General features: G+C 47.2%; 2 protein-coding genes across 3 annotated transcripts in view; one reads left to right on the top strand and one right to left on the bottom strand.

The window, feature by feature from the left end:
• Positions 1-22,048, bottom strand: part of ARHGEF15 (Rho guanine nucleotide exchange factor 15) — a 128,539-nt gene that overhangs the window by 29,360 nt on the left and 77,131 nt on the right. The gene's annotated exons all lie outside the window — the stretch shown is intronic.
• The window catches only part of PLOD3 (procollagen-lysine,2-oxoglutarate 5-dioxygenase 3), a 36,479-nt gene continuing 15,017 nt past the window's right edge, over positions 587-22,048 (top strand). Inside the window, exons 1-4 of the mRNA XM_083410909.1 lie at positions 587-986; positions 18,490-18,581; positions 19,284-19,420; positions 20,573-20,736. Of these exons, the coding sequence (XP_083267035.1) occupies positions 875-986; positions 18,490-18,581; positions 19,284-19,420; positions 20,573-20,736 (505 nt within the window). The 5' untranslated portion in view covers positions 587-874. The remainder of the gene's footprint in view (positions 987-18,489; positions 18,582-19,283; positions 19,421-20,572; positions 20,737-22,048) is intronic.

The raw sequence follows: 22,048 nt of genomic DNA on the forward strand, positions 1-22,048 counted from the left end.
ACTATTTCACTCTTTTTAAAAAAACTTTTAAAAACCTCTCTCTCTCTGTGTGTGTGTGTGTGTGAGAGAGAGAGAGAGACATCAATTACATTTGCAGAAATATGTATCATTAACTGTCTACATAACCCTGGCTTTCAGCAGGTGTATGAAAGTGGCTAAGGCTGCCGTGGAACCATCTGGGCTCCCATCATTTTGAAGCACGCGAAGTGTGCATGGGGAGAGGGCTTTAATACCTTTAAAATCAACAGCACCCCCTGCTCTGGGCAGCCCACCCTTCCTCCCTGGACCCCCCCCCCCATCTCCCACCCACCCCGCGCGCAGGTTTATTTTCTTGGCAACGTGGCATTGGAGGAAACGCAGGTCTCCCCCTCCTTCCTCCCCTTTCCAAACACTTTTCACGACCAGATTTTCTACTACTTTCTCTCGCCGTCCCGAACTTTCCAGACTCCTGATTGGCCCGCAGAGGGGGGAGCCCCCGCGTCCCGATTGGCCGCCCCTTACCCCAGCTGCCGCGCGATTGGATGGCGGCCTCTCTCTTTTTTTCCCATGGGCTCCCATTGATGAAAATGACCAGGAAAGAGACGCGAAGGTTCTCGCGGGCCTATATACATTTTTTTTTTCTGGTTTTGTGGGTGGGCGCAGCGGGAGTATCGGGGTCCCGCCGCCTCATTCCGCCCAAGGAAAGTGGAGGGGGGAGAAATGGGAAGAGGGTTTCCGATCTCCCCTTCCTCCTCCCCCTTCTTTTTCCCAGCTGCGGGGCTGCTGCGGGGAGGAGCCTGACGTCGGTCCGGCCCCGCCGATCGCGAGAGCTGAAAAAGCAGCAGCCCGAGCGGGCCCCGCAGTCTCTCGCCTCGGTTCCCGGGTCGCCTCCACCATGAAGCGGCAGAGATGCGTCTTTCTAAGCGCCGCCGCCGCCGCGATCCTAGCCACTCTGCTGATGGGCGCAGCCGCGACCAGCGAGGAAGATCAAGAGGCCGTCGATCCAGGTACGAGGCGAGATCGGGGTGGGGTGGGGGGTTGTCAAGGATCGGTAGCAGAATGACCTTTCCAGGGATCGAGTGTTTCCACGCCGGAATAAGGCAGAGGTTGCAGTGGGGTGGGTTGCAAAAACGGGGGGGGGGGTGACATACATATATGCGCATGAGGAGGGAGAGAGGCATATTGGCAAATACATGTAGGGAAAAAAGAGGATCGACCCGGGAATTGCAAGCTGCGCGCCAGCGCCTTGCACAATTGCTGGCCTTTCTCTTCGCTTTCTGGGAGAAGCGGGAGGGACTATAATAATGATAATAAATAATATTTTTTTATTTATACCACGTCCTTGCCGGTTCAGAAAAACGGGCTCAGGGCGGCTACAAAACACTTAATTGTAATACAACATAGAAGCAGCATAAAATACAGTATAAAAGCTTGAATGACAATAAAATTCAAAGTTCAAAAATCGATTTGGGGGAAATCCATCCAATAAGCATTAGATAGTCACCAGGGCTAGCTGGCTGAATTAGTCCTACTTGGGCCAGGGAGGAGGCCAGGGGAGAATTAGCTGTGGGGTCTCAGAGCGGGTAAGCAGCCAAGGAGGTTGTGGACTCCCAACACCCATCAGTCCCGGCCAGTGGGCCTGGGATGATGAGAGAGGTCGTTCCCAACATCTGGAGTGAGCGCATTGCTTTCGGGTCTGAAAGCAGGACAGTGACGTTTACAGAGACGGGAAATGTGTAGCCCAGGCATAGGCAAACTTGGCTCTCCAGATGTTTTGAGACTACAACTCCCATCATCCCTAACCACTGGTCCTGTTAGCTAGGGATGATGGGAGTTGTAGTCCCAAAACATCTGGAGGGCTGTGTTTGCCTATAGGGTTGATGGGAATTGTAGTCTCAAAACATCTGGAGAGCTGAGTTTGCCGATGCCTGGTGTAGCCCTACAGATGGTGTTGGGCTCCCGACTCCCATCAGCCCCCAGGCAGTGTGAACGGGTGGTTGAGGATTGTGGGAGTTGTAGTTCAGTGACGTTCTTGGCTGCAAATAACCATTTGTACATCCCATTCCTTGTGATTGACCAAGTGAGCCAGGCAGAGGGGGAACAGAGGGAAATCAGAAATGTGTGTGTATGTTTATATAGAGAGCACTTGACATAGTCCATGTGATAGCGGAAGAAGGGAAATGTTACCAGGGCCATCTTTACAAAATGTGCGTGCAGACACACACGGCGCTAATATTATGCACTGATGTGTTTTGGTGTAACGGGGGAGCAGAGAGGAAAGGTTGTTACACGGGTCAGATGAGAAGCAATAATGGCCACCAAGTTGGATGATTTCAAGAGAGGAATGGGCAGCTAGGAATAAGGTGATCAGTGGCTGTGCCCTACTTCAGCTCAGGCAGCCTGGCACAGAACAGTCTTAAAAATACTTGTCTTTCTTCTGCCAGAGCAGCAGCAGCAGCCCTGCTGTTCATCGGCTTCTTATGCATAGGATTTCTCTCTAAGTGTTTGTCTTTTGCAACAGATCCCAGTTCGTAGATCTCAGAGTTCTGGTACAAAACAAAGTAGATCCCACCGGCCTGCAGTCCGCAACCCCTGGTGCAGGTTGCCTTTTTTTTTTGCCAAGTCTTTTTCTTATTTTTGCCAAGATCTGACAAGCGCTTGGAAGCTAATCAAAGAATGTATTGTTGAGAGAGTTTAGCGCTTTGTCCAGGTGGTGACTTGGCCTGTCTTGGTTCATTCTCCCTTTGTGAGCCTAGTTTTTCAGGGGATGCTGATCAACTTAATCTCGCCATGGTTGGGTTGTCTGAGGTTTTGGGTCGATACCCCACACTGCTTCAGTATCCACGAATCCTCTTACACACTAATGTGGCTCTTCCACAGCATCGTACCCTCTACCCTTGGGTCAGAAAAACAGTTCCTCCTGCTGCTCCTCTTCTTGGTTTGAGGAAGCGTCTTTTACTGCCTTTTGCTTGTGATGTGAAAGTTGCAGACTTGGCGACTTAACAGAATTTGCAAAATTGCAACTTAACTGCTGCCCAGAAATATTTCATGGTTGTTTTGCTGCTGCTGCTGCTCTTGATTATGGTAATATTGGGGCAGTAGTAGTCATAGCTTACTGTTCTGGATCACACCGAGGTTCATCTAAGTCCAGCATTCTTAGCGTAGCTAACTAGATGTTTCTGTGTGTCCTCTAGGAAGTCCATCAGGGCTGAATTTCGAGGGCTCTTCACGAGATTGAGGACCCCCCAAATCCAGCAGGGCTGACTTACCGCATTTTAAACTGAAATTCAGTCCATCAGGGCTGAATTTCGAGGGCTCTTCACGAGATTGAGGACCCCCCAAATCCAGCAGGGCTGACTTACCGCATTTTAAACTGAAAACAGGCATTGGCCTCTAAAGAGCTCCCTTTCCACCCATAAGGCCATAAAGTCCAGAGTTTAAAATGACCTAACTGCATTGCTGAATTTACAAAGGTGGCAATTCTCTTGCTCCTGGCTTGTGTGACTCATTGTGGTCTGGCCTGCCTTGGTTCTCCTGTGGCTGAAATACTTGCCATTTATATTTTATTTTATATTTTATTTTATTTCATTTCATTTCATTTCGTTTTATTTTATTTTTACCCTGGCCAAGACCGGGCTCAGGGCAGCTAACATCAGATATAAAAACAATTGATTAAAATGCAACTTTAAAAACAAAATTAAAATACTACTTAAAATGCAGCCTCATTTCAGTGGAAGCTCAGATCAAAAACTGTTTTGGGGGGGAGAAAACGTCAAATCTTCACCAAGGCCAACTATCCAGACTGGTCCTACGTGGGCCAGAAAAGCCAGGGAAGTCCCCAAATAGGGGTTCCATCACAGAAGGAAAAGGAAAGAGGAGGAGGGGATCAGGCTGGTTCCAAGCCAAAGACGAGACGGAACAACTCTGTCTTACAGGCCCTGAGGAAAGAAATCAAATCCTGAAGGGCCCTGGTCTCATGAGGCAGAGCGTTCCACCAGGCCGGAGCCAGTGTTGAAAAGGCCCTGGCCCGGGTTGAGGCTAATCTGACTTCCTTAGGGCCCGGGACCTCTAGAATGTTGCTATTTATGGACCTTAAGATCCTCTGTGGGGCATACAGGGAGAGGCGGTCCCATAGATACCTGTCTTTATAGTTCCTTCGAACTTCTGAAGTCGAGAGCTGGCAGCTGCTAAAGTTGGAATGGGGAAGTCAGTGGCCCACCAGATATTGCAGGACTCCAACTCCCATCATCTCCAGCCATTGGCTGTGCTGACTGGGGCTAATGGGAGCTGGAGTCCAAGGAGATGTAGAGGGTTGGTTCCCTATCCCTACTCTAAAGCAAAGTGAGCTCTTGGAAGTAATGCATTGGGATGCCCACCTCACACTTAACCTATTTTTAGGGTTGTGTGCTTTAAGCATGCACTTGAAAACGCAAGGCACAAGCAACAAAACGGGGGGCACAAAAGAAACCTGCCAGCTTCTTGAAGAAGAAGAGTTTGGGTTTGATATCCCGCCTTTCACTCCCCTTCAGGAGTCTCAAAGCGGCTAACATTCTCCTTTCCCTTCCTCCCCCACAACAAACACTCTGTGAGGTGAGCGGGGCTGAGAGACTTCAGAGAAGTGTGACTGGCCCAAGGTCACCCAGCAGCTGCATGTGGAGGAGCGGAGACGCGAACCCGGTTCCCCAGATTACAAGACTACCGCTCTTAACCACTACACCACACTGGCTCTCGGGGATCATTCTAGGAGTTTCAGCATTTTATCGTTTAGTAGCTTTTTAGTTGGTGATTAATATTGTCTGCTGGGGCTGTTGCCTCTTGAAAAGGGTTTTGTGTATAGCAAGTTTTGTACTTGAAAGTGGCGGCTCTTGCTGTTAGCAGTTTGTTGCTGCTAGTCCTTCATAGATCTTTCTCGGTGGCTTAGTGTTGTTTAAGGACAGCTCTCCAATGTGAGTTTCAGGGAGATGGCCTCTCTCTCTCGCCCCCCACTCAGCTCTGCCAGTAATTATTTTTACAGAAGTTGCTGGATAGGATTTCATGGGGCTGGTGACTTCCGGCTTTGCGAAATATTACCGACTGCCAAAGGAAATATACGGACCGTGGAGACAGCTGTCCGGTTTTTGAGAAGTATTGCTATGTCCATGAATGGAACTCTGCCAGACTAAGACATTATCATATTTATTTGCATTTGCTCTATTTGGGCTCAAGGATTAGAGATACCTGGTCCTAAATCTTAGTAGGTTGTAACAGATGTCCTTTTTCTGCACTCTCTGTCTGTGGCTAAACAATTGCTAAAGGGCTGAATCCTTAGGAGAGAGGTATGGTTTGTACAATTCCAGATTGAAGCAAGCATAAATTGGCTTGAGCATAATTGGAAGATAATTTAAAGCACCAGGCCTGCAGCCTAAGGTTTCATTCTGCCATAGCGTTTAAAGTCCTAAACAACTTAGACTCCCAATATCTGAAAGGCCACAATCAGAATGAATTTCAGAAACCAAAAAGTCGTACAGAAAAAGACGATTTTCGAGCCGTCTGGCCCCAGAATGCCAACCAGGCATTCAGTTTTGGCAACTGTAGCCCTGGTTTAAGGAGCCATTTGGCGCCTAGTTTATCTACCTGAGTTTCTAACACTGCAGTCCGTCCCTACAGACCCTCTTGGCTGTCAAGATTGTCTGAGGGAGCCCACCTGGTAGTGTGGGATGTGTGAGGGCACTTTCTGTGCCAGACGCCGAGCTGTGGCGTTCCCACCACACAGAAAGGTGAAGGCATACCTGTTTCTCATGGCCTTAACACCTGAGGGATGTCTTTTAGGGCTCACCCTATTTTTGATTGTGGCTTAACTCTTTTTAATACTGTATTTTTAACTGGTTGTAATCCAGTTTGGACGGCGTGATAAGCCAAACCGTGCAGCCACAGGAGTAATCTCCCAGCCAGCTCCTGGTTTCCTCTGATGCAAACATGGTACCAAGACCTGTTCACAATGAAGGAAAGGGTGAGGGAGGCATGGCCAGTGATTGAGGATGATGGGTATTGCAGTCCAGCAACAACTGGAAAGTCCACAGATGTTTCCCCCTCCTCACACGGAGCTAACATGCCTGCTACTTTTCCCTCAGCACCAACCTACTAACTTAATTTATCTGTTGAACTGGGAATATTCGAGCACTTTGACCACTTCTTCACATAGGGTTTTCTCATTCCTCTTAATGTTCTTTCTTTTCGTCCATTATTCCTCGCTCCTGCAGTAGGTTTTGTTAGGCGGCTGCTGAATAACTTTTCTTTCTTCCCTTTCTCAGTTCCCTCTGACTGACTGGTGCCTTTTTCTTCAGCTTCTCTCTCTCTCTGAGCGCACGGGACAATTTGAGACATTGCTGGTTGGTTCTCGAATTCTCTGGCGACGCAGGGAGTGGGACGGGCTGGGACGGCTCTCGCCAGACTTTCCAGAGTTTGAGGAGCGAAAAATAGTAGCTTGGAAAATATTGCCAGAGGGATACAATCGTAGGTTTGCAGGCTAGGTGGCGGCGCCGACAGCTGAGAGGAGAAACCCTTGTTCTGGAGAAGTTTGTTTTGATGTGGGAAGGATGGCTTCTTTTTGGCTTGGGTTTAAAGCATAAAAATAAATGATTTTTTCCATCGGATTTTTGGCATTTAAAATGGATTTTTAAAATAAAATGCTTTTGGAGGAAAAATATTTCTAAAGATAGTTATCTATTTAAGTTACATTATAGTCCAAAGGCTATTCATCAGGAAATAAGGATTTGTTTTAAGCTTTTCATGTGTGCTAAACTCAGTCTAAGTTTTTTGTTTAAATTGTTTAACCACACCAGTTAACAAACATGGATACATATGCTATCATGTTATTGTTTTAGTTAAATAAATTGTTATTAAGGAAATGTTTATATTTCTCCTTCCAATAAAGTACGGCAGAAAAGTTGTCCAAATACAAACAGTTAACTTTTAAAACCTCACAATAATTTCATAATTATCTGTATATGTATTTCTAACAGTATAACCAAATCAATAATTGTTGATATAACTGTAAAAATGGTTGTAAATAGTAAGAGTACACCAGCAAGAATGAGTCTTTCTGTAAAAAATATGATTTAAATCAAGTCTTACTTACTAGTGATTTAAATCAAATCCACCCTGGTTTCAAGGCAGCCTCTTTTTGTTGCCAGAGCTCAGATGGGAAACCTTTTTCTCAGACTGAGGGCTGCATCAGCTGAGGCACATTTACATTTGCTTGAAGTAGCTCCGTATAGTTAAAGCCATGGTTTTCCCAGTAGTGATGTATGGAAGTGAGAGCTGGACCATAAAGAAGGCTGATCGCCGAAGAATTGATGCTTTTGAATTATGGTGCTGGAGGAGACTCTTGAGAGTCCCATGGACTGCAAGAAGATCAAACCTATCCATTCTGAAGGAAATCAGCCCTGTGTGCTCACTGGAAGGACAGATCGTGAAGCTGAGGCTCCAATACTTTGGCCACCTCATGAGAAGAGAAGACTCCCTGGAAAAGATCCTGATGTTGGGAAAGATGGAGGGCACAAGGAGAAGGGGACGACAGAGGACAAGATGGTTGGATAGTGTCTTCGAAGCTACAAACATGAGTCTGACCAAACTGCGGGAGGCAGTGGAAGACAGGAGTGCCTGGCATGCTGTGGTCCATGGGGTCACCAAGAGTCGGACACGACTAAACGACTAAACAACAACAAAGCTGTTAGGGGAAGGAATAGCAGAGCATATGCTTTGCATGCAGAAGGCCTCAGGTTTAGTCTCCAGCAAATCCAGGTAGGACTGGGGGAGACTGGAGATTCGCTGCCTGTCCGTGCGGACATTACTTCGCCAGATGAGGCAGTGATCTGAGTCTGCACAAGGAACTTAGGGAGCTGCCTTAGACTGAGTCATCAACCCACTGGTCCATTTACAAGATTTCAAACCAGGTATCTTTCCCATCCCTACCTGGAGATGCTCTATAGCCGAGCCATGGCCTTTTCCCAAGTAGAGTGGTACCTTGGTACTCAAATGCCTTGGTTCCCAAATGCTGAAAACCTGGATGTAGGGGTTCTGGTTTTCAAACATTTTTTGGAAGCTGAACGTCTGATGGGGTTGTCGGCTATTGTTTCCGGGGCACCTGCACCAATCAGAAGCTGCAACTTGGTTTCCAAAAAATTTCAGGAGTCAAACGGACTTCCAGAATGGATTAAGTTTGGTGCTTTTGTTTTTGCTATTTATTTTGCGTTTTTGATTTTCAGGCTTTTTCGGTTAATTTGTTTTTGTGACTGTGTGGAACCCGGTTCAGCTACTGATCGATTGATTGTGTGACTGCGGAAATGGGGAAAAAACAATGACTATCATCAGTGCAAGAAAGAAAGAAAAAATTAATTTAAATTTTGATCATCTACAATACTGTCTTCATTTAGTTTATAGTACAGTACATTGATTATTGCTTTCATTTTATGGATCAATGGTCTCATTAGATAGTAAAATTCCTGCTAAACTGCTGTTTTAGGGGTTGTTTTTAAAAGTCTGGAATGGATCGATCCGTTTTGCAGTCCTTTCTATGGGAAAGCGTGCCTTGGTTTTGGAACGCTTTGGTTTTGGAACGGACTTCCGGAACGGATTAAGTTTGAGAACCAAGGTACCACTGTACGAAGCCGCTTCCTAAGGGAGTCTTGGTATCCTCTTTTCCCTCTGCTTCTCTCTGTCCCTGGGTGACCGAAAGCACCCTGGTCCTCTTTCTCCCTGAGGTACGCCTTTCTCTGTGCAAATTTTACCCTCCGACTAAGAGGGACATTCCCTTGTGAGCCAGAGGCCTCCTGACAGAGCAGCAGCCTTGGCCTTCCCCCAAGGCTGCATTCCTGATCCCCTGAAAGGCCCATTGAGGAGCCAGAGGCCCTGGCGCTGTCTGGGACCATCGGAGCCAAAAGGGGACGCTCAGGGCTTTAAAAGGAGGAGAGCGGAGGGGACCCAGGATGGAGTTACCACTTAGCTGTGCCAGGCCTCAGAGACACAGCTCTTACGGTTTTGTTTTTTTTAATAGCTGGGAACAGCCAGGAGAGACAGGGCCCAGTAAGATATCTGCCCATTACTCTTGTCTCAGGAAACTCCAAACACAATGTGCCTTTTATTCTCATTTTAATTCCGTCCACCATTAGATTGATTGCAGAGACTCAGCTCTGAATAATTGCTACTATTAAACCACTCTGCCCACATGGTGCATGGCCTTAGATGTTGGACTATGGTTCAAATCTCCACTCGGTCCCAGTCTAACCTACCACGCAGGGTTGTTGGAAGGATGAAATGAGGCGGGGGAGAGAATTGAGCTGCTTGGAGGGTAGGTGTGGCGTGCACATAATAAAATACGCAATTAAGGGCTCTGTATTATTGAGTGCATTCTTGTGCGGGGTCAGGGTGGCGCAAAATGCCTCTCTGCCAAGTGTGGAATTGAGCAGCAAATGGAAACAAGAGACCAGATCTGTTTGTGTCTTGTAAGGAATTGTAGAAAGAACCCTGGGGTTTTTCATTTTGCTTTTTTAAACTCCCTGAAACAGAAGACTAACACAGCAGGGCTCAGCTACCTTTCTTCCTGCAAGTTCTTCATTTTGCAAGCAGTTTTTCAACGGGTGTGTTTTTAAAACTGCTCTTTCCATGCCCACCCCCTCGTATTCCGAAATGGCACTACCTGGTGAGGATTCTACCATTCCATTCTGCTGCTTCCATTGACTGGGCTGGAACGTGAGATTTACCAAAATCTGCTGACTTCCACTCTGGTCCTGTAGATTTCAGTGACGCTGCCCTTGCTGTGTGGTCAGAGAGGCTTACTGTGCCAATGTGTGGATGCCATTGTGCCATGTAAGCACATAAGGCCTCTGTGTGTGTTTGGCGAAGCCTGTGGAACTCATTGCATTAGATGGATTTTGCTCAGGTTCCCATCAGTTCTGGAACAGCAGGGAGATCTGTGGCAGATGCAACATTGGGGGGGGGGGTCATTTTTTCCTTGAGGCTGTACCCGCCTCAACTCCATGCCACTCAGCACCCTTCTACCAGCCTGCCATGCCTTTAAAGGTAAAGGGACCCCTGACCATTAGGTCCAGTCATGGATGACTCTGGGGTTGGGGTGCTCATCTTGCTTTATTGGCCGAGGGAGCCGGCGTACTGCTTCCGGGTCATGTGGTCAGCATGACTAAGCCGCTTCTGGCGAACCAGAGCAGTGCATGGAAACGTCGTTTACCTTCCTGCCGGAGCGGTACCTATTTATCTACTTGCACTTTGACGTGCTTTCGAACTGCTAGGCTGACAGGAGCAGGGACCCAGCAACGGGAGCTCACCCCGTCGCGGGGATTACATTGACATAATAAAACAGTGGATATTCTCTGCTCCGCCTCCATTCCTGATTCATTCAGTCCACATGAGAGAAATCCGGAGCCTAATTTTCTTCCAATAGAGATTATTGGTCCCAAATGATGGGACCGCATTGCGTCCATCTTCCATAAATGGATTAATAAGAAGAGGCGGGAATTATAGGGACAGAACTACCCAAACTGTATAGAAATTTATTCATGTACTTGACTGCAGCGGCAAGAATGTTATTTGCCCAAAAAATGGAAAGAAGAAGAAGCCCTGAGGAAACAAGAATAGATACAAAAGCTTATGGAATACGCAGAAACGGCAATACCGGAAAAATAAAAAATCAAGATAACAAACTTTTTTTATATAAAATAATGGAAATGGTTTATTGAATATTTACAAACAAATTGTAAACAGACAAGAACATTGGCAGGATTATTGTAATAACCTGCAGTTTTATAAGAGTGTGCAGTTTTACCTTGGAAGTCAAACTGAATCCGTTCCGGAAGTCCGTTCGACTTCCAAAACGTTCGGAAACCAAAGCACGGTTTCCAATTGGCTCCTGTAGCCAATTGGAAGCCACGGAAGCCCCATTGGAGATTCAGGTTCCAAAGAATGTTCGTAAACCGGACACTCACTTCCAGGTTTGCAGAGTTCGGGTGCCAAATGTCCGAGTGCAAAGGCATTCAGGATCCAAGGTATGACTGTACATTTAAGTAGATGAATAAATGATTAAGTTAAGTTAAGTTGGAATATGCAGAAAATAAATTTAAAAAACAAATTTAAGGAACCACAGAAAGAGGGGGAAGGAAGTCAAGTTCGAAATGTCAAAATGGTTGTAAAATTACTGAAATGTATAAAATTGAAAATCATAGATATATAGATAGATAGATAGATTAGATTTAGGTAGGTAGTCGTGTTAGTCTGACGGAGTCGAAATAATAGATAGCTAGATAGTGGCAGATGACCCATTCTGAAGCTGACCGGACACAGGTTAGAGCTCAATGTCGAGCCTACCAAGTGGCGGTAGCGACGGCGAAGAAGACTTTCTTCACCGCCTCTATTGCATCTGCAGAAAACAGCAGCAGGAGACTTTTTCAGGTGGTCCGCAATTTAGCGGAACCACCTGCTACATCGGGGCCCAGTACGGGCCACATGATCTCCTGTAATGATTTTGCAAAGTTTTTTGCAGATAAAGTTGCTCAGATTTGGGAAGAGGTAGACGCCACCGTGGGAGCAGGGCCGGGGCGGGAGAGTGCTAGAGTCCTGTCTAGTCAAATTGCGTGGATGAGGATGTGGACAGGCTGCTTGGACGAGTGAAACCAACCACCTGTCTCCTTGATCCTTGCCCATCCTGGCTTATAAAAGCTAGCTGGGAAGGGCTGGGCGATGGGCTTCGTGGGGTGGTGAATGCTTCCCTCCGTGAGGGAGTCTTCCCAGACCCGCTGAAAGAGGCGGTTATTAAACCGCTTCTTAAAAAACCATCTTTAGATGCGGCCACGATGGCCAACTATCGCCCAGTCTCAAATCTTCCATTCTTGGGCAAGGTGATTGAGCGAGTGGTGGCTGAACAACTCCAGGCACGCCTGGAAGAAGCGGACCATTTGGATCCCTTCCAGTCGGGATTCAGGCCTCATCACGGGACTGAAACTGCCTTGGTCGCACTGGTTGATGATCTCCGGCGGGCTAGGGACAAAGGTGAGAGCTGTTTCCTAGTTCTGCTGGATCTCTCAGCGGCGTTTGATACCATCGACCATAACATCCTTCTGGACCGTCTTGAGGGGCTGGGAGCTGGGGGTACTGTCATACAGTGGTTCCGCTCCTTCCTCCTGGGCCGTGTTCAGAAAGTTGTGGTGGGGGATGAGTGTTCAGACCCCTGGGCTCTCACTTGTGGGGTGCCTCAGGGTTCTGTCCTCTCCCCCATGCTTTTTAACATCTATATGCAGCCGCTGGGAGAGATCATCAGGAGGTTTGGGCTGGGTGTTCATCAGTATGTGGATGATACCCAGCTCTACCTCTCTTTCAAATCAGAACCAGTGAAGGCGGTGATGGTCCTGTGTGAGTGTCTGGAGGCGGTTGGAGGATGGATGGCGGCAAACAGATTGAGATTGAATCCTGACAAGACAGAAGTACTGTTTCTGGGGGACAGGAGGCGGGCAGGTGTGGAGGATTCCCTGGTCCTGAATGGGGTAACTGTGCCCCTGAAGGACCAGGTGCGCAGCCTGGGAGTCATTTTGGACTCACAGCTGTCCATGGAGGCACAGGTTAAATCCGTGTCCAGGGCAGCTGTGTACCAGCTCCATCTGGTACGTAGGCTGAGACCCTATCTGCCCACGGACTGCCTTGCCAGAGTGGTGCATGCTCTGGTTATCTCCCGCTTGGACTACTGCAATGCGCTCTACGTGGGGCTACCTTTGAAGGTGACCCGGAAACTACAACTAATCCAGAATGCAGCGGCCAGACTGGTGACTGGGAGCAGCCGCCGAGACCATATAACACCGGTCTTGAAAGACCTACATTGGCTCCCAGTACGTTTCCGAGCACAATTCAAAGTGTTGGTGCTGACCTTTAAAGCCCTAAACGGCCTCGGTCCAGTATACCTGAAGGAGCGTCTCCACCCCCATCGCTCTACCCGGACACTGAGGTCCAGCACCGAGGGCCTTCTGGCGGTTCCCTCACTGCGAGAAGCCAAGTTACAGGGAACCAGGCAGAGGGCCTTCTCGGTAGTGGCGCCCTCCCTGTGGAACGCCCTCCCACCAGATGTCAAAGAGAACAACAACTACCAGACTTATAGAAGACATCTGAAGGCAGCCCTGTTTAGGGAAGCTTTTAATGTTTGATGTATCACAGTATTTTAATATTCTTTTGGAAGCCGCCCAGAGTGGCTGGGGAAACCCAGCCAGATGGGCGGGGTATAAATAATAAATTATTATTATTATTATTATTATTATTATTATAAACCGGAACACTCACTTCCAGGTTTGCAGAGTTCGGGTGCCCAAATGTCCGGGTGCCAAGGCATTCAGGATCCAAGGTATGGCTGTACATTTAAGTAGATGAATAAATGATTAAGTTTTAATTTGGAATATGCAGAAAATAAATAAATAAAAAAACAAATTTAAGGAACCACAGAAAGAGGCGGAAGGAAGTCAAGTTCGAAATGTCAAAATGGTTGTAAAATTACTGAAATGTATAAAATTGAAAATCATAGATAGATAGATAGATTAGATTCAGGTAGGTAGTCGTGTTGGTCTGACGGAGTCAAAATAATAGATAGATAGATAGACATCAGCTTAGAAACCAACTAAGTTTGTTCTTGATATAAGCTTTCTATCTGAAGAAGTGTGCATGCACATGAAAGCTTATACCAAGAACAAATTTAGTTGGTCTCTAAGGTGTGTGTGTGTGTGTGTGTGTGTGTGTAAAATAAAGATAAGAGGTGGGGAAAATACCATAGCTGAGCGGTAGAGAATCAGCCCAAGTTCAATTCCCAATCTCTCCAGGTAGACCTGGGGGAGAGAGTCGTGTCTGAAACCCTGGAGGAGCCACTGACTGTCTGAATCGCCAATAATGAATGAGATGCCACAGTGGTTTCACGCAGGATAAGGCAGAGATTCCTATGAGTCAAAAGGAACTGTGTTGGTGGGATGACTCACTGGGCCCCACTCCCCAGAAACCTGGCAATGGACCACTGGATCGAGACATTTCTCACAGCTGGTTTGAGCTGAAGATGCCATGGGAACGAGGAAGAGTCATTGGTCCCAGCAGAGTTACTCCGATGCTCTGAGCCAATGCTGCAGCTGTGTCGGCAGGAGAGGCTGCACATGTGTGTTTTTTACATGCATGTGCAGAGAGAAGCCTTTCTCCTCCTAGAAATCCATTGCATCTGTATTCATCTGTTTGTTGAGATGTGGAGGGTGGGGAAGACCAAAATAGGGTTGGCGGGACCAGCCTATTGCTTGAACAAATACCAGGAAATTTTTGCTGCTGTTTTAAAATTGTCAAATATTCCATGAAGCCATGAATGCCACTGTTGAGATGGTGGCTCACATAAAAATATAAATGATTTACAGTGTTGTTTGTCAGCAAGTACAAGAGTGAAGGTTCTTTTTCTGCTAGTAGTCTGACGTATTTCTCATTGGGGAAGGCTGCATGGCAGAATATCTACTTCGCAGAAGATTCCAGGTTTAGTCTCTGGAGCATCTCAGACTGGGAAAAGACTCCCTGTCTGAAATGCTGCTGCCGGTCTGAGCTAGATGGGCAGAAAACCACGCAAACGTTTAAAAAGCAGTCCCACAGATAAAAACACTTGAAGATGATTCAAACACAGATGATGACTGGGTTGAGGTTCTCCACTTAAAAGCTTCCTTGGAAGGTGAAGGTCTTCAGAAGCAGGTTTCTCAAACGACAACAGAGGCAGCACCTGTATGATTTGCGAAGGGAGGGAATTTCAAAGGGAATGTATTGTTTTGGGTGCTGGCATCTGTCTGTCTCAAGAGACAATGGAGTGCGCCTCCAGGGGTGAAGCCAAACTGCTGTGTTAGCAGCAGTGAAATGACCTCCCCGGGGCCCAAACCTGGGCAGTGTCTCTGGAAGTCCTGGGCAGCCCAGATGACAAAACCTCCCTTCCTGGCCTGGCTGATGTGATCCAAAGTAAAGCAGAGCAATACGTTTTCACCAGTTTGGCTGCAAAAGCTGCTGCAGGGAGGCATACAAGATGCCAACCAACTGTCTTAGGGACTCCACTCCAGATTGGGGTAGGGTTCCCGAGCCTTTTCTTCTCTCAAAGATACCCCGCAAGGCAGCAGAAGTTTAGGATCAGTTTTCTCCCGCTTGGACTACTGCAATGTGCTCTACGTGGGGCTACCTTTGGAGGTGACTCGAAAACTGCAATTAGTCCAGAATGCGGCAGCCGGACTGGTGACTGGGAATGGCTGCTGAGACCACACAACACCAGTCCTGAAAGATCTTCATTGGTTCCCAGTACGTTTCCGAGCACAATTCAGAGTGTTGGTGCTGACCTTTAAAGCCCTAAACGGCCTCGGTCCTGTATACCTGAAGGAGCGTCTCCACCCCCATCGTTCAGCCCGGACTGAGGTCCAGCGGACTGAGGTCCAGCGCCGAGGACCTTCTGGCGGTTCCCTCGCTGCAAGAAGTGAGGTTACAGGGAACCAGGCAGAGGGCCTTTTCGATGGTGGCGCCCGCCCTGTGGAACGCCCTCCCAGCAGATGTCAAGGCAATAAACAACTATTTTACTTTTAAAAGACAACTGACGGCGGCCCTGTTTAGGGAAGTTTTTAATGTCTGATGCTGTATTGTTTTTAATATTTGGTTGGAAGCCGCCCAGAGTGGCTGGGGAAACTCAGCCAGATGGGTGGGGTATAAATAATAAATTATTATTATTATTTTCCATCTGCCCCTCGCTTCCGTCTACAGCACCTACAGAAACCCCATTCTTGTTTGTTGGACCCACTATTGGTCCCATCCTCTCAATCCGCCAGAGCCTGTCTTTGCATGCAGAGGAAGTCCCTAACTCCCAGAGAGTTTGAGACCCACCGGCTACCCTCACCTGGTTTAGCCAGCCAGTCGAAGCCATTCCTGGGGTGTGTGCGCTGTCGCATGCTGACAGATTCTAGGAGCCACAGCTGAGAGCTGAGTGCAGACTGGGAGCCAAAGGTGGACAAACTGCCCCAGAAGGATCATGATATTTCCCCACCAGAGGTAACACCCCATACAAGCCAAAGGGAAGGTGCCACCACAATAAAGGCCCTGTTCCTATATTGTGAAGAACAGGCCCCCTGATAAGATCTTCAGGAAGCCTTCTCACAGTGATATATTGGGTACAGAAGGGGCAAAGTGATCTTTTAGGTAGAAGGATATAGGGTTGCAGACTTATTCTGGATCCAGGCCTGAACCTGTAAGGTAGCCTTCCCAAACCTCAAACTCTCCGATTGTTTTTGGCTCCCATTCGCCCTAGCTGGCCAGTTGTGGCTGATGTCAGTTGCCTTCTGAAACATCTGGAGAGCATCAGGTTTGGGAAGGCCGCGTAGGCTGGCCCAAGTGTTCCTGCACAAAAGCCTGAGAGAGAAATGGCCCCGTGACTGACTTGCATTTAGAGAAAAACCTTGCTTCCCATCTTTTAAATACAAATGGAATCATTATCATATCTGCTGGCTGCACTATAACCAAGAGTTTATTTGTAATTAGTGTTCTTTAGCAAACCAGTTGATGGTTAAAAAAACATCTGCGTTGAAAAGTTTATGCTTTTTCAAATGCACAACGCTTATTTGACCAGATCTCTTTTTGCCTGGTTAGATGCCGGCCTGCAAACCAAAATTCATTCCTTCTTTCCTTTGGTGCGTAAGAGCGAGTCAGCGAAAGAGCGGGTCACATCGCGCCTGGCCTTGGCTACTACTAGCGATGTTGTTTTTGGGAAGCTTCTCTGCTTACTCAACACGCTTGCAGCCGGCGCCCAGAATACGTGTAGTTCGTGGCTCCGGTGCGATCTGAATCTGGGTCCAATCCAAACACGCCTGCCTGCCTGAGCGCGCAAAATCTTCGCTCCTGTTAGCAGGGATCCTGGTGGCGTAGATCTCCTCCGCTCTCCCCCTGCTCTCCCCCTGGGCCTCTCTCCTCCCTGCAAGGATTAGAAGAGCATCTTTTCCAGCACTTAATCACCAGGAATGTGATAGCTTGTGAGAAGGTAGATAGAGGGAGATGGCCCTTAGGCTCTGTGCTGCTGAGAGAGGAGGGGACACTTTGGTAAGCTGAGCTCTCAGTAGTAGAGAAGAATTTAGAAACCTTCAGTTGGAGCGTTCCTGAGGTGAAAGCTGGGCATAGTGGGTGCGGTGGTCTTCAACTGGTCCAGAACCAAGACCCACCTCTGACACATGCTCACCAAGCTTGGGACCCACTTTCACAATTTGCACTGTTGATTTACACTGTAGGATCCCATCTTAGGTGGGGGTTCACTTCCAAGGGTTCTTTTTTTTTTCAATAAAATTTTTATTAGGTATTTTATAATTATAGAAAGAAAAACGATGGGGGAAAAAAAATACATGAATTCAACAAACAATACATCGACAATAAAAAGGGGGGGAAAACAATACAGCAATACAACATAAGAAAAAAGAACAAAAACACACATCCAAATTTTTATATCCCAATCTTTCATTAGCTTATTTCCTCGACTTCCTCGCACCTCCCTTTTTTGTATTCTGTTTCAAATTAGCTGGTTCAACAAATCCTTTCCCTCTTCTTCAATTTTTGTTCTATAATTTATCTTAACACAATTTAACTTTCAATTTTCCAATTTAGCACTTTAACACTTAATATTCATATAATTCTTAATAACCCTTCTGCTAAAACCGTATAACTTCATTCCAATATACTTCTAACATTCATTAATTTTGCAGTATTTCTGTAAATATACTTTAAATTTTTTTCCAATCTTCTTCCATCGACTCTTCTCCCTGGTCTCAGATTCTGCCAGTCATTTCCGCCATTTCCATGTAGTCCATCAGTTTCATCTGCCATCACTTCCAAGGGTTCTGTGTATGCAGGAAAATCCCGCACATCCAAACCCAGGCAAGGGTTAAAAGCTCTTTCTGTGCTGGGTAACCCTAAGTGGATCCAGCGTAAAAAGAGCTTTTAATATTATTATTTGCATACCTCCCTATAGCCATAGCACTCAGGTCAGTTTGCAGCATAAGAATAAGATAAATTCACAAAAGACATAATAAAAAACAAACCAATAAATCCCCCCCCCCCACACACATTTAAAAGGGTATCGGATGTCAGTCAGCCAAAAGCCTGGTTTCAATCCTGAAGCCCTCCAGGGAAGAATGGGCTAACAATATTAAATTTCCAAGTTCATGTGTCCAAACACTTCGCCTCTCCACAAAGAGCTCTTACTAAATTCTCTACGATTGCTGGATTTGTTCAATCTGTGAATGCTTCCAAAAATCTTCAGGGGAAATATGCACTTACGGTGCCATCTTCTGCTTTTGAGGAACTGGCTTGGGGGGAAAAGCATTCTTAATTCCTACTTAGCTTTTTTTAGAACCCGAGATAGATCCTGGCTTTGATAGCCAAGGTGCAGTTTATATATGTAAATCCTCTGGTTTCCATTCCTGAGGCTATTTGGGGAATGTGTGTTCCTATTTTCAGGCAAACTCCTGGTACTGACAGCTGCCACAGATGAGACAGAGGGATACCAGCGCTTCCTGCGGACGGCCAAGTACTTCAACTACACTGTCAAGGTGCGAGAAACTCTGAAAATAGCAGATATTTCCTTTCCATTAAAACAATAAAAACATTTGGGGGGGGGGAGGAGGTAGAATGTAGAGCCAAATTTCAGCTCTTAATTTAACTGTCCCCGGATTACCTCAGCAGTCTTGTTCTCTGGTACCTCATGGGGCATGACTGTATTGCAGTGGCCAGGGAAAACCTTTCTGAGCTTGAGGGCCACATTTCCTTACAGGAAACCTTCCAGGGGCCACATGTGAATTAATGGGTGGGGGAAGAGGCAAAGGTCGACAGAGTAGCAGAGGAGATGCTTGCCTTTGCACAGTAGGCTATATTCCATCCCAGGGCAGGGTCAAGACGTTTTGGCACCTGAGGACAACCACAAAATGGTGCCACCGGGGTGGGTGACCAACAGCGTCTCCTCTTCAAGAGGCCGCTGTAGAGGTGGCTTTGGTGGGACTGTCATGGAGGCAACAGATCCAGCCTCCAAGAAATGTCACGTCGCTGTCGTTTCTACCACAGCAGCAAGCCGCCCATTCCTTGGAAGCTGGCTCTGTTGGCCTTGTGGATCTTGCCCCCTGAGGCGATCGCCTCACTTTGCCTCGTGAGTGGGCCGGCCCTGTTCCACCCAGGCGAGGTGGAAGAGGCATTATCAGTTGAGGGACAGTTTTGCCTTAGAAGAAATTAACCCCTGTTGCTTTTGTGTCGTCCCCCAGACTCTCGGCCTAGGAGAAGACTGGAAGGGTGGGGACGTGGCTCGGACGGTCGGCGGAGGACAGAAGGTCCGCTGGCTGAAGGCGGAAATGAAAAAACATGCCAATGAGGAGGACCTAATTGTCATGTTTGTAGACAGGTGAGCTCACAGATTCTCTCTATGCCAGTCGTAACAATTTGACTATCCTGCAGGGTTATTGTGAGACTTAACACTTACATGTTTGATCTGTTCATTTCATTGCACTTTTCTGCCTGTGTGGGCCCCCAAACTCAGAACAGATGAGATGAGGATATGATACATTAGCTGTGCAGGTCAGGAGGAAATAGTTGGTGTTGTACTTTACCTGATGGTGAGGTCAGGGTCTTTTCGTTTCAGAGGGAGGAAAGTGAGGGGGTGGTCATGGAAACGGGAGGAAACTGAAGCTTGGGATGGGGGTATCCATTCTCTGGGGAAGAGAGGCAGCCAACCATTTAATTCCCACCCAGATATTTGTGATTTATCACACTTTAATGGGTGACATTGGAAGACCTGTGTTCAAATCCCCCCACTTGGTAATAGAAGCTGGTTTGGTAGCTTTGGGCAGGTCCATTTCTTCTAGCCTAGCCTACCTCACAGGGTGGTTGTGCTGATAGAATTCCATCCCAACCTCCATCTGGAGTTCCTAGGAGAAAGCACATGATTATTGAAATTGATGGGCAACCAAGAAGATAAAGGGCCTGGAAACCAAAAAGGCTGATGGCCAACGGTTGAAGGATCTGGGTATGTTTAGCCTGGAAAAGAGGAGACTAAGAGGGGATAGGATAGGCATTTTCAAATAACTAAAGGGCTGCCCCATGGAAGATGCAGCAAGCTTGTATTCTGCTGCTCCAGAGGGAACAACCTGAATGAATGAATCCCGCTGCAATAAAGGAGATTCTTACTAAACACCAGGAAGAACTTTATGATGGTAAGAGCTGCTCGACGGTGGAACAGACTCTCTCGGAAGTTGACGGACTCTCATTTCTTGGAGGTTTATAAGCAGAGGTTGGATGGCCATCTGTCAAGGCTTCTTTAGACTTTGATTCCTGCATTTTCTGGGGGTTGGACTAGATGACCCCCCGGGTCCCTTGCAGTTCTAGGATTTTATAAAATGTTGAATGAGTACTGTTAGTAATTATAAATGGGCATGCTCTTTTCCTGGAGACGGCCACAGGCTGAACTTGCAGTCCCAGCCTCACGATAAAGCATTGCCTTGCTCACCTGAGGCCCCTCGCTAAAAGCTCTCAATCTGCCCTCTTGTCTGCTTCCCAGCTACGATGTGATCCTGGCAGGCAGCCCCATCGAGCTCCTCTGGAAGTTCCTGCAGTTCAAGAGCAACGTGGTCTTCTCGGCGGAAAGCTTCTGCTGGCCAGAGTGGTCGCTGGCCGAGAAGTACCCGCCGGTGGGCGTGGGAAAACGCTTTCTGAACTCTGGAGGTAAAAGGCCAGCTTCCCTTCCCTTGTCCCCCTCCAACTCCCCATTTAGCAAAGTAACTTGAATTCTGTGCTAGGAAGGCCCACTGGAATCTGCCACTGGAATCAATTATGGAAAGATGCACATGGGTTTTGCACAATTAATATTCCAGTGCCGAGTGCCAGGTTTCCAAATAATACAGCGTTTCTTTAGCAAGCTGTGTGGGTTTGGATGGGTAGGTGAAACTTAAGAAGGAAAGCATTATACAGTGGTACCTCAGGTTAAGAACTTAATTTGTTCCGGAGGTCTGTACTTAACCTGAAACTGGTCTTAACCTGAAGACCACTTTAGTTAATGGGGCCTTCCACTGCTGCCACACTGCCGGAGCACAATTTCTGTTCTCATCCTGAAGCAAAGTTCTTAACCCGAGGTAATATTTCTGGGTTAGTGGAGTCTGTAACCTGAAGCGTATGTAACCCGAGGTACCACTGTATTAGGAAAGCATTATATTGGAAGAAGCAATGAGATGCTCACCGGGGCTATAAAGACCTACTCTTCTGTCCTGAAAAGTACTGTTACCGCTTTCTTTCTGCTTGAGGTTCTAGCTATTTGCTGCTCACACGCTTGCAAGCTTATATCTACAGCCATATGGATTAGAAGCTTGGAGCAGAGAGAATTGAGTGTAAAAGCTATTTAATAGTTTATATTAGATGCTAGATTAGGGGACACGGGTGGCGTTGTGGTCTAAACCACTGAGCCTCTTGGGCTTGCCGATCAGAAGGTCGGCGGTTCGAATCCCTGTGATGGGGTGAGCTCCCGTTGCTCGGTCCCAGCTCCTGCCAACCTAGCAGTTCGAAAGCATTTCAAAGTACAAGTAGATAAATAGGTACCACTCTGGCGGGAAGGTAAACCGCGTTTTCTATGCGCTGCTCTGGTTTCGGTGTTCCATTGTGCCAGAAGTGGCTTAGTCATGCTGGCCACATGACCTGGAAAAACTGTCTGCGGACAAACGCCGGCTCCCTCAGCCAGTAAAGCGAGATGAGCGCCGCAACCCCAGAGTCGTCTGCGACTGGACTTAACTATTGGGGTCCTTTATCTTTACCTTTTAGATGCTAAATTACGAGCTTGTACAGCAAATGTGAGTGTAACAGAGCCTGACTGATGACTGGCTTCTTAGCACTTTCTGATAGGAGCTTCTGTAACTGTCCTGTCGACTCCAGCTAGGATGCTGCTGCTACTGCCCTTCTGGAAGTGTGCCAGGATTGTAGCTCAGGTGTGCTTTGAAAGTGCCCTGCAAGTAATAATCCAGCAGCAAGACTCTGTTTTCAACAGGCC

Source organism: Podarcis tiliguerta (genome assembly GCF_965153285.1).
Source record: "Podarcis tiliguerta genome assembly, chromosome: 13".
NCBI classification, from domain to species: domain Eukaryota; kingdom Metazoa; phylum Chordata; class Lepidosauria; order Squamata; family Lacertidae; genus Podarcis; species Podarcis tiliguerta.